Raw genomic sequence first — 13,113 nt, forward strand, 5'->3', positions numbered from 1 at the left:
AAGAGTTAGCAAAATCTATGTTAGCATATTTAGAATGGACTTTATGCTGTTCATCTTTTTGTAACAAGGTGTAACTATATATTGGGTGTGCTTTACAGTATTGAATGTAATCATTGCAAATACTGAAAGCATTTCTCATTTGAAATGAGATAGAATATCTGACATGTAGCTCAGTCTTATGCAGGACAAGCAACAGTTGACAGAACTGTGATCATTAAGTAATTTTCAGTACGTAATTCAATACCATAGGTAGAAGCTGTGTGTCCACTTGTAGAATTTTATTCAGTGAGAGTGTTGTCACTGACACAGTGACCCTTCCATTAGGCACACAGTACAAATCAAGGCAGGGAACAACAGCCTTTAACAGCAGCAGCCTAACTGTTAAATGGAGTGGAGAAAGTAAAATCAACATTTCTAAAAGATCATTTAGACTGGTGGTGGATCATGTAGTGAAACCTTTCTGCTCTTGCTGTGATTTTTCTTGCTGTCAGAGACCCTTAATCACTCATTGAGCTTGCACTGTGCTTAGTAATTAGGTCCATTTACTTAATATTTGAAGTTTTCTAATGATACGTGGCCTGCACAGGATGTGAGTTTGTTTTTATCATTTTAAATATTAGTTTAAAAAATGATTTTGAAATATTTGTTCAAATCTTTTAGTTTCTAAGCTTTCTCCATATCTTGAAGGAAATGCATAAGAATTGATTGTGCTTAAATGAAACACTTAAATTATTAGAAAAAGTTCTTAAAGGCAGTAGTTTGTTTGCCATCCTAATATTTTGTTATAGTTCATCAATGGGTTATTTCAACACTTTGCTTTATAGGTGCAGAGGGACAAAACCATTTAGCAGCCTAATGGGAGAGTTGATGTCAGCTTGGATAAAATATTGGCTTAAGCGCAGAAAACAGCTAGTCATGGTAAATGGGTCTTTTTTTAGGCTGCATTATGACAGACTGTGGTGTTCCCCAAGGTTCAGTGCCAGGGAGGGAGGAATAGGCAGTCTTAGTGATGGCATGAATATGAAATCAGAAGCTCATTTAGGGATCAAATGTGATGCGAAAATTGCGAACAGGCTGGTTTAAACTTAGACTGTTGCTGGGGAGAGGGATGGAATCGGTAGCTAGGGAACAGAGTTTGGAATGGGGATTGGAAATAATGGCTTCAGCCTTCCCAATATTTAATTGGGAGAAATTTCTGCTAATCCTGTACAGAATGTTGGATAAGCCGTCGAATAATATAGTAACAGTGAAGGAGTTGAGAAAGATGATGGTTAGGTGGAGCTGGGTGTCATCAGTGTGCTTGTGAAAACTAATGCTGTGCTTTCATATGATGTCGCCAAGGACAGCATGTAGAAGAAAAATAGGAGGGAGCCAAGGATTGATCCTTGGGGGACATCAGAGGTAACAGTGTGGAAGCAGAAAAGGAAGCTGTTGCTAAGAATGGACATACATAGGTTAGCAGAATGGCAAGACAAGTGGCAGAAGGAATTTGATGCAGAGAGGTGTGAGGTAATGCATTTTGACAGAAGGGATAGGGTGAAGAAAAATAGGCCCATAACTTATGCGCTCCCCTGAGTCAGATTTGGGGATATCGCAAAGATGTGCTTGGGAATCCCCCTGGCAAGTTCCCAGATAATGGTTTGCAGGGCAATTGCCCAGAAGTGAACATGTCCTCTGGACAATTGCGGGGTGCTGAGAACCATCTGAAAATGTGATTTAAATCACAAACTTAGGATGATTCCGCCAGGGTTATACCAATAGTTACCCAGAAAAAGAAGAATTAAAACCTCTTCTAATTTCTGAGTAACTATTGTGAAGACCCAGACTGATCCCATGGGACCCCTGCCCCCACCCTGACCTTGGACCTCCCCAACCTCAGCCCACCCCACTCGGACGCACCCCCTGATCCCCGACATCCTCCCTATCCACCAACCAGACCTGTGACCGAGGCCCCACTCCGGACCACCCACCCTACCTCATCCCCTGGATCAACTCCCGGATCGGCTCCCACTTCCAAAGAAAACCGCCGGACCCCTCCCCAGGCCCCCCAAATCCTAAATTCTTCCTACTTAACTTTGACACTTACCTTCCCCTGGCCTGTCAATTTTCCTGACCCTTTAAACTTATCTGTTTAACGGCAGCTAGTGCCGTGAAAGGGTGCATGGCCTCCTTGAATACACTGTACCTCGACTTCACTGGGGCCTGTGAAAAGTCTTTCGATGCAGTCCCCAAGCAACTGCAGTGAATGGAAGCGTCAACGTAATTTTCAAGGCCAGATAAGTAGGTATTTTTTCTAATTTCTGCAGGCCAGCACTTTCCAACGCTAGTTGGAGGTTACACCCAGTAGACTTAATGATAGAGCTTTAAAGAATCTTCAGGACAGAGGGACCGGGAGTTCATGCACATCAATCTTTGAAGGTGGCAGGACTCTCAGAACCTAATTAGAAAAGCATGTGGGATCTTGGGCTTCAGAAGTAGAGGGCTTGAACGCAAAAGCAGGGCAGTTATGCTGAATCTTCATAAAGCTCTGGTTAGACTACAACTAGATTAAATCCAGTGCTTTACAACAGACGTGAAGGTCCTTGAGAAGGCGTAGAGGAGATTTACCAGAATGGTTCAAGGATGGGGAACTTAGCTACATGGTTAGGTTGGATAAACCATGGTTTTCCTCCTTGGAGCAAAGGAGATTGAGTGGAAATTTGACAGAGGTGTGCAAGATTATAATAGATTTCGATAAGATACATAAAACAAAGCTCTTCCTCCTAGCTGATGATACAGGGACTAGGGGATGTAGACTTAAGGTTTAGGGCAAGAGAACCATGGGGGATATAAGAAAACTTGTTTACACAGCTAGTGATAATGACTGGAACTTGCTGCCTATGAGGGTGGTGGAAGCAGAGATAATGAATAATCTCAAAAGGAAATTGCATGGGCACTTGGGGGAAATAAACTTGCAGAGGTACAGGGTTAGAGCAGAGAATGGGACTAACTGGATTCCTCTAAAGAGAGCTGGCAGTGAATTTCTCACCCTAACCACTTGTTGCATAACTATGTTTTTCCTCATGCCGCCTCTTTGTTTTGCCGGACACCTTAAATCTGTGCTCTCTGGTTATTGACCCTTCAACTATTAAAAAAAAATTGTGAATTCACCCTGTGTAATCCTTCACAATTTAAAAAATCTTGATCAAATCTCTTCAGCCTTCTCTGCTTCAAGGAGAATAACCCCAGGTTTTTTTTGTATTTTATGCAAGCACAGTCCCCAGGTTGATCCATTTCTGCACTCTTTTTACAATTCTATCGTTTGGTTTATGTTGTCTCTTCTCATTCTTGCTATAAAAATGTATCACCTCATATTTTGCTGCATCGAACTTCGTTTGCCATGTGTCCACCAATATCACCAGCAAATCTATGTTCTCTTGAAGTCTATTACTGTCTTCACCCTAAGTTTTATGCCGTCTGTAAAGTTCAAAATTGTGCCCTTTGACCAAAGTCTAATGTATATCAAAAACAGCAGTGGTCCTCGTACTGAACCACACGAACCTCCACTGTATACCCCTCTCCAATCTGAAAAATAGCCATACAAATGTTATGTATCCTGTCATCAATTTCCATGCTACTGCCCCTTTTACCCCATGAGGTTCAATTTTGCTATATAGTGTAATATGTGTACCTTATCAAATGCCTTTTGAAAGTCTGTACACAATCTATTGCCCTCAAGAAAAAAACTAAACTAAGTTAATTAAGCATGATTTGTCCTTAAATCCATTCTGGCTGTCCTTCACTTGTCTCTGTTTGTCCAATGGCTTTAATTTTCTCCTGTATTCTTTTTGAAAGCTTTCCTGCCATTGACATTGAACTGTCTAGCCTTAAATTGCCAGATTTATCTTCCCTTTTTTAAACGGTGTAATATCTGTGAATGTTGGTATAACATTTGAAACCATTCAGTCCTTTGGCACCACTTCTGTATCTAGGAGGACTGGAAGATTATGTCCAGCACCTTCACAGTTTCCAGCCTAAACACCTAGGCTGCATCCCATCCTGGCCAACTTGCACTTTCTCTGAACTGCCTCTAAATTGTCAAACTGCTTGTCCAACATCCAGCACTAGATGAGCAGAAATTTTCCCCAATTAAATATTGGGAAGCCAGAAACCATTGTCTTTGGTCCCTGCCGCAAACTCTGTCCTCGAACTACTGACTCTATCCGTCTCCCTGCCAATGGTCTAAGGTGAATGAGGAACTCGTATCTTTGGTATCCTATTTGACTCTGACATTCATGTGATCACTAAAAGCTCCTAATATGAGCTCTGGAACATCGCCTGACACTGCTTATTTGCTGCTGAAACCCTTGTGCTTGCCTTTATTACTGCCAGTTTTATCTATTCCAGCTTTGGCCAGCCTCCTCTCTTCTGTATGAACTTAAGCTCATACAGAATGTTTCTGCCTGTATCTTAACTCACACCAAGCCTCGTTCACCCATCATCACTGTGCTTGCTGACCTGCATTGGCTCCAAGTTGAGCATTGCCTCGATTTTAAAATTTTTCTTCCTTGTTTTCAAAACTCTTCATAGCATTGTCCCCTTAATTTGTGGTCCCAAAATCCGTCTGCCTTTCTACGTCTCTTTGTGAATCCTTGATCCAGATATTCCTTAAAACCTATCTCTTTGTCCAAACCCTGATGCTTCCTTGTGTGGATTGGTAACAAATTTTGTTTTTGCTCCTGTGGTGCAGCTTGGGATGTTATACTTGCAAAATATGTAGACTGATAATTTAAAGAAACCTACAGTACATTACCAATATAAATGCTGTCATAAGATTGATAGTAGATACCTAAAATAGTTTGATCCAGATGGTGGGTACTTCAGTAAGTTTAAAAACACTTCACTTTTAAATATTGTTATATTGTTCAACTTAGAATGCTGCTTACATACCCGCATACTTTTGGGAAATGCCTGTTTCATGATGAGGTTTACTGTGGGCTTCTGAAGCAGGCTTGGGATTGTATGTTTGTCTGTGTGTGTGTGTGTGTGACTAATTTAATTAAACTAAAGATGGTCAGACTGCAAGGTTTGAATCATCAAAGGGTTTAAGTGTAATACAGGCATTTTGGAATGGAAATGGGTAAGCTAAGATGAGGTCTTAGCAGATATAGTGTGAATGGAATTTGCATTATGAGAGGTTATTTGATTTCAAAGGGACATGATGAGATGTTTTTCATCTGGCAAGATAAATAAGGCAAAGTTATTAAGTTTATTTTTCCTGGAAGTGCTACCATAAGGACAATATAAAAAGTTTGTATATTCTGGGATAAGTAACTTCTAAAGCATGGGTGAAACATTGGAATTTACAGATCAAAAGAGAGAAAATATATTTATGGAGAGCTGCATGGTGGTGTGACCTTGTGAGATCTTGAGAGTTGGACTGTGTGAAATAGACCTGTGAAAAAGCAGCCTCTAGCCACCACAGAGAAGTGCTGGTTTGGTCCAGAGTGCAAATTAAAAGCCTTGGAGTTCCATTGTCAAGCGAGAAGGTGAGGGAAGCTGTGCAATACCTCCCTTATGGTAACAGTGGGTGCTTGTGGAAATATTGCTGGATGTTTTATAGATTAAGAAACTATTTGGATTGCTACCTGAAAAAGGCTGTGTAGTTGGGAGTCTAGTTAAGTAGAAATCCTTTGGGAACTGTAATAAGACTTAAGTTTAACTATGTAACTGAATTTTTCTGTGACTATTTTCTTTTCTTCTGTTAATAAATGTTTTAATTTAACCTTTAAAATCTCCAAAGGTGGTAGTGGATTCTTTACTTCTGACTTCAATGTACAAACCTTCTCGTAATAAATACAAATTGCAAAATCGTTGTGAAAGCTTGACCTTTGGAATTTCGTCAGCCTGGCAATATTTGCCTGACATAAAACAGCTAAGTCATGTCTGGAAAATGTAGTTGAAATTTTTGAGGAGGTCATTAAAATGATGGTGTGGGACTTGTTTGTTGGGACTTCAAAAGGTGCGGGAGATTAACAAAAATGAAAGAGCATTGATTTGGCCATGACCTTGTGACATGGATTGCAAGTGGCGGGTAATGTAGGAGACAGAGTAAGAATAAGGAAAATATTGGCAGGAAGTGACTGATGTTCTCCAGAACTGTATTAGCACATAAGTTGATTTTCATTATCTGCATGTGGAATGGTGTAAATGGGTAACATAAGGAGGCATGTTCAGTTGTGTAGATGGAAACAGGGTGTTAAAAAGGGCATAGACAAACAGAGTGTGTAAAACCATGGCAGATGGTGTTAAATGTGGGAATGTGTAAGGTCATCAACATCAGATCTGAGAAAGGCAGATCCAAACTTTTTTTAATACTGAGTGACAAGTAATTGTGGTGGAGCAAAGGTACAAGGTGTAATCACTCAGTAAAAACTAGTGTACAGGTACAAAAAATAATCAAAAAGGCTTATGGAATGTTGGCCTTCATTCCAAGGTGGTTATAATACAGAGAAGGGGAAGTGATGATGCTTTTGTTGAACAAAGACTTGCTGAGACCCCATCTGGAATACTGGGTTCAATTTTGGGCATGAAACCTCAGGAACGATATATTGACCTTGGAGTGGCGAGGGTAGAGTATGGATTCAGCAGTATGATTACAAGGAGATAGAGGGTTAAACTATGATCACATGTTATGAAAGACAGATAGATACCTGCATTTATAACGTACCTTTCACAACCTCATGGTGTTCCAAAGTGCTTTGCATCCAATGAAGCACCATACAGTAGGCATTGGCAAACTTAATTGATTGAGTCTTGTGAAATATGGCAATGTTTTGATTTTCAGCCTGGTCTGAGTGAATTTATGCTTTGAATTCATTTAGATGCATTTAGATGATTTATAGGAAGAACATAGGAGCAGGAATACACCATTTAACCCATTTGTTTGTTTTTTTCCCCACATTCCAAGTTTCTATGCCTGCCAAAGTAGCTCAATTTATTTTAGGAAAAGTTGTTAGTTCATTAGATAGAGTTCCCCTTCGGAATGGGTAAGCTTAATTTTGTCACTGTGCAGGAAGCGTGGCTTATATTGTCCTGATGTTTAGAAGGTTGAGGGGTGATCTAATTGAGGTGTAGAAAATGTTGAAGAAACTTGTGAGGGTAGATGCAGAGGAACTATTTTCTCTGGGGGAATCCAGTGTAAGAGGGCATACATACTCTTCAAATTTATATTAAAATAAAATATACATAAATGAGTAGCCAATTACTGAAAGAAAAGTAAAAGTCATGAGCAGCAAACAAAGTTGTATTTTACATGCTGGTTGTGCAACATGTTCTCATTCAGCTTGTCTTCAGGTAATCAGAGTTAGCACGCATGCAAATACATTGGGTCAGCAGTATGGGGTTGGGAGAGAGTTCAAAGATACTTCAAAGTGATATTTTGATAATTAATGTTTAAGTATTTCTATGTACAGGTGAGGAATTGAATTTTACAACTGTTCTTGGGGGGGTTACTCAAGACTTCAGTGATCCTTTCTCTTGATTAAGAAGCCATGGATTTTTGAAGCCATCTGCATCCAAACTCCAAAACATATCGCAGTTTTTTTCTGTCTTTTCACCACATAAACAATATCATTTAAATTAAGTAATTTTAAACTACTGTATTTGATTGTAGAATAATTTTATATGGACTGTACCTTGAAGTGTGTGCTTTATTTTCAAGTGCAAATGGTACAGTATTTCTCCCTATAATTTGGGTTATTTTCTTATTTTTTTTCACCCACTTGCAGAAGAAGAGGTGGAAAATTTTGATGTTTCCAGTCTGCCTGAAGAAGTGCTGCAAAACATTGAAGCTGATAGTTTCTGGTGCATGAGCAAATTACTTGATGGTATTCAGGTAAATTGATTTCTCCTTCCTGTACTGGTGAAAGTAGTTGATGAATTAATTGTTGAAAATGGCTTGAAGATGTCAGGATATTAATCTGTGTGCAAAAATTGGGAGGTCCTAGCTCCTTACATTCACTTGACATGCTATAACAAGGAGCATGATAAATATGTTTGGTTTTCTGTATGGAAATTCATATTGTCACTTTTATTCAAATGCTGAAACAGAGCAATGATTTCTGTCTGTTTCCCTGAGTTTGTTTGAAATATACAGTTTATTTTCCAGAAGAACTGTACAGTAAGTATGCGTAAACTTAATTGATTGAGTCCCTTAAGCTATGGCAATGATTTAATCCATTTCCTAGGTCCAGATGAATTTATGCTTGAATTCAAATTAATTTTCAATAAGTGGAATTGGAAGTAGCTATTCAGGGTGTCAAGAGAATCACTTTTGAGGTAATTGTTTTAATGGAAAGTATTTTTGTTTCTGATAACTTTGCTGTCAAAAGAATTCAGCCCTGTATTTAGATGATTTATAGGATGAAAATAGGAACAGGAATACCATTTAGCCAATTTGCTTGTGGTTTTTCCAAGCTTCTGTGCATTCTGAAGTACTGCTTTTTTAAAGGAACAGTTCAGTTAATTTTTTACATAATGTTCTCCTTATGAATGGAGAAGCTTACTTTATGTAAGACATTGCACATTCCTCTGTGTTCCATATTCTGCAAATGTGGTAAATCATCTATGTAGGGAAAATCTCCTGGACTAGGAGGAAGAGTCTAAGAGACTGTGACAAAAGATTCAGCAAATTGGCTAGGTATTATTTTTGGTGTGTACTAATGTGCATAATATTATTGCAACTAAAACTTCTGTAACAGCTTACTATTACTGCTTTGTTGCTGCTTGTGCATGCTCTTTTATCATTGTCTTTGGTTAAGGAGCAGCCGATCTGAGAAATGATGAGCTGTAACTTCTGACCAGCATCGGAAAATGCTGGCCTGCAGAAATTAGAAATAAATGCACACTTACCTGGTCTTGAAAATTACGTTGACGCTTCCATTTACTGGAGCTGCTTGGGGCCTGCATCGAGAGACTCCTTGCAGGCCCCAGCGAAGTCTCGATCCAACGTATTCAAGGAGGCTATGCCCTCTTTACAACACTAGCTGCCGTAAAGCAGGTAAGTTTAGAGGGCCAGGGAAATTGACAGGCCAGGGAGAAGGTAAATGTCTAAAGAGAGTAGATAGGGTTGGGGGTGTTCGGTGGGGGTTGGGGGTATTCGGTGGGGGTTGGGGGTGTTCGGTGGGGGTTGGGGGTGTTCGGTGGGGGTTGGGGGTGTTCGGTGGGGGTTGGGGGTGTTCGGTGGGGGTTGGGGGTGTTCGGTGGGGGTTGGGGGTGTTCGGTGGGGGTTGGGGGTGTTCGGTGGGGGTTGGGGGTGTTCGGTGGGGGTTGGGGGTGTTCGGTGGGGGTTGGGGGTGTTTGGGGGGTGTTGGGGGTGTTTGGGGGGGTGGGGTTGGGGGTGTTTGTGGGGTTTGGGGGGATGGGGGGGTGGGGGTTGGGGAGAGTGGGTGGTGTTTTGGGGGGCCTGGGGGTTGGGGGTGTCTGGAGGCCGGGGCAGGTTGGGGGTGTCTGGAAACCGGGGTAGGTTGGGGTTGTCTGGAGGCCAGGGCGTGGATTGGGGGTGTCTGGAGGTCGGGGGTGGGTTGGGTTGTCTGTGGGGGTGTGGGGGCGGGGTTGTGTAGTGGTTGGGGGTGTCCAGAAGTTGGTGGGGGGTGTGATTGGGTGTGTCCGGAGGTCAGGGGTGTGTGGGGATGGGTGTCGGGGGGTCTGTAGGCTGGCGAACGGGCAGGTGAGGTGGGGTTGTCGGAGGTTGGGGGGGATTGTGGGAGTCCCATGGAGTCAGTCTGGGTTCTTAAGATAGTTACCTAGAAGTTCGAAGCAATTTTAATTGTTCTAAACTTTTCTGGGTAACTTTTGGTATAACCCCAGTGGAACTATCCGAAGTTCGCGATTTAAATCGCATTTTTGGCTGGTTCCCATCACAGTGCAGTTGGCCAGAGGAAATTAGCACTTCTGGGCAGTTGCCATGCAAACCCTTACCTGGAAACTTGCCAGAGAGATTCCCCAGTGCATCTTTGGAGTACCCCCAAAAACTGCTGCTGGGGAGCACAGAAGTTACTGGCCAATGTTTTGATTTTTACAACCCAAGATCCAGTGTTTGGTGGATTAGATTTTAAGCAGTGATTCCACCCTAGTTTCCTGTGGTATGTTGAGGGCTAAAACTTTAAGCCTAAAGAAGGCCCAACAAATTAGTTAATCCTGTTTTCTCTCTGTTTCCTAAACTTTTGAATCGCTCGAATATTACCCTTAAGTTTTTGTCTTTCCATAACCCCATCATTGTTGGCCTGCAACTCCAACCTTCAAGTTTGCAGTAACCCTCCAGAGTAAAAGGGATATTCAGAAGCAACATGGAGCCCCTCTAGCATCCCCAAGTTTCCTTTCACTTCCAACCAGGTTTTTGCATTGGAATTCATCTCATAGGTTACCAGTATTTTGCACAATTTTTATTTATGTACAGCCTGATGGATATTAACAGTGTAGTATTAATTTATACTTGGAATGACAAAGCGTTCTTGTTACATTCATGAGTGAATAGTTTTTCTCTGCAGTAAAATGGTAGATAATTTCCTGTCTAATGACTTTTCATGTTGATTCTCTGAAATGAACCAGTGGGATTAATTTATGCAGATTTTCACATTTCATATAATGAATTAAATGTATAAACTCTATTCTAAAACCAAGCAGGGAATGTTCCAATGCACAAAGACAGATGCTTTTTTTCTTATGCAGAGTTTCACTGAAATTATGTGGTTTAGTTTCAGGACTAAGAGTTGTGCAAAATACATTTGCCATGTAAGTGACTCAGTGAATGAAGAGTGACCAAGTCATTCAGAAAAATGCCTGTGTTAGGAAAAGTGAACACAGGGTATGTGCACTGAAATAAAAATGTTTCAGAGCTTATGGTGGTCATGGAAAACTTAAGACCAAGACCTTTTTAGTTACCAACAGGTTCATAATTAGGTGGTGCACACTGTTAAAAATTTTGCAGTTGGAACGAAAAGAATAACATTCTTTCTTTGTTATCAAACCCAATCTAAATGAAGAATATTTGTGTGAGAAGGGGCAAGATACTGGTGCAGAAAAGATTAAGAGAAGGTTTGATAGAGGTTTTGATATTCTGTAAGGTTTTCATACAGTGAGGCGGGGAAAGACTATTTTGTCAAATTGGTGAGTTGGTGATGTGAATCACCGATTGGAAATTGCCCCCGAGAGTGAGGAAAGAACATATGTCTTTACACAGCAGACTGGATCATGGAAGCAAAGTTAAGACAGCATTCGAAGCAGAGACCATTGCACCTTCAAAGAGAAAAATGGATAAATATTTGAAACTCAGAAATGGATAAAGGGGTATCGGAAGAGAGTTGAACAGTGTGATTGATCTAGATTTCTTTGAGCTGGCACAGACACATGGTTCTTCTGTGCTGCAAACTTGGTTAAAATTATGTTATGTTCAGAGCGTATGAGAACTTTTGCAAACTGTACAAAGATTAACCTGTTTTCATCATTATAAACTGATCAAAATATTCCAGGAATATTTTGAGCATGAGTTAGAACTTCCAATATTTTGCAGTCTGTTTGTGGCAGATGTAAACACTTTGTGCTTCAAAGTTAAGTTGCTTCATACCTTGTACAAGTAATTGCATAAATAACTATTTTAATCAATTGAATTTCATGACCATAATTTTGTGTTTGTTTATCAATGATGTTAGTCATACTTTAGGATGTGTCTTTTGTAAGGGCCATAAAGCAAAGGAGTGTCAATACAGTTATTGCAGCTTAGTTGTGACCGGTTTATTCTGTTCAATTTGATGAGCCTTTTTTGAAATAATTCTTCATGCGGATATATAGCTTGTCAGCACTTTAAAATTATTACAGTGTGACTGATAACAGCCAATGTAGGTAGAATACAAATCTGGGACCAGAGTCCTCCATTTGTGTCATTTTTCTTTGTTTTTGTTTCTACTTATATTTGAATAATGTAATATGCATCACAGTTGAGCGCTGTGATGTGGAGGTTCTCTTGCCCTATTTTTCCCCAAGTATGTGAAGACTTGAAGCTCATGAAAGGCAGCATTTGATCACTGAACCATCATTCATAAGTACATATAGTTGTCAGTTGTGGCTCATTTGGCAGCACAGTCACTTGGGTTGAAGTCCCACTCCAGGGCTTGAGCACAGAAATCAAGTACAGAGAGAACAGTGCACTGTCAGAGGTGCCGGCTTTCAGAGAGAAGCTAAACCAAGGCCCCATCTGCCTGTTCGGAGTGGGTGTAAATGATCCCATGGTATTATTTTGAAGGAGAGCCGGAATTTATCACTCGTGTATTGGCCAATATATATCCCTGATGGACATGAAAGAGAAACAGATTACATCACATTGCTATTTGTGAGGGTTTGCTGAGTGCTAATTTGCTGCTGCGGTTCCCACATTACAACAGTGACTACACTTCAAAAAAAAAGTACACATTGGCTGTAAAGAACTTTAAGACTTTCAGTGGTTGTGAAAAGTGATATATAAAGTTGTCCACGGACTTTGCAGTTGTCATAGTCAGTGGTTGTGCATTCACAATTTGGCTCTGTCTTGAAAGGATATCCAATCCTTATCCTGAAGGAATGTCCACTACCCGGCTGCTATCAATCAAGCAGTCTCTGGCCTTTAATTTTTTGTGATTAATAGCTTTATTTAATTGTAATTAATAATTCTTTAAACTTCCTTTGTCTCAGGCAGATCAAGAGAGAGGAATAGCTTTGGCAGGCAGCAGTGATTCTCCAGCCTTTCTAGTTCACAGGGCAGGAAATGACTTTGGGCTCGTACAGTTCTACAGAGTATCTGAATTGAATAAAGTCTCTTCAAAGTGTTTTTATATAGTGCGTTTAACATGGAAAGACACGTCCTGAGATATAAAAGAAAATGGAAGCCAAGTCAAACCAAAAATTACAAACTGAGCAACAGCCTGGTTGAAGAGTTGGGTTTTATGGAAAAACCTTAAGAGGGGGAGTATGATAGGCAGAGGAATTTAGTGAACAAATTCCAGAATGTTGGACCAAAATTGCTGAAGGCATGGTAGTCTGTAATGGATGAAAGGCAATGCAAAGAAACCAGGTTCAGATTAATGAAGAGCTTAGGGAGAG

General features: G+C 40.5%; 1 protein-coding gene across 9 annotated transcripts in view; it reads left to right on the top strand.

Annotated features, from left to right (window-relative positions):
• tbc1d22a (TBC1 domain family, member 22a) overlaps positions 1–13,113 on the top strand; it is a 453,849-nt gene that overhangs the window by 176,824 nt on the left and 263,912 nt on the right. For all 9 annotated transcript variants that reach the window (XM_041202627.1, XM_041202628.1, XM_041202622.1 and 6 more), the window contains one exon: positions 7,770–7,876. In XM_041202627.1, the coding sequence (XP_041058561.1) occupies positions 7,770–7,876 (107 nt within the window). The remainder of the gene's footprint in view (positions 1–7,769; positions 7,877–13,113) is intronic.

Source organism: Carcharodon carcharias, chromosome 13, assembly GCF_017639515.1.
Source record: "Carcharodon carcharias isolate sCarCar2 chromosome 13, sCarCar2.pri, whole genome shotgun sequence".
Lineage (NCBI taxonomy): Eukaryota > Metazoa > Chordata > Chondrichthyes > Lamniformes > Lamnidae > Carcharodon > Carcharodon carcharias.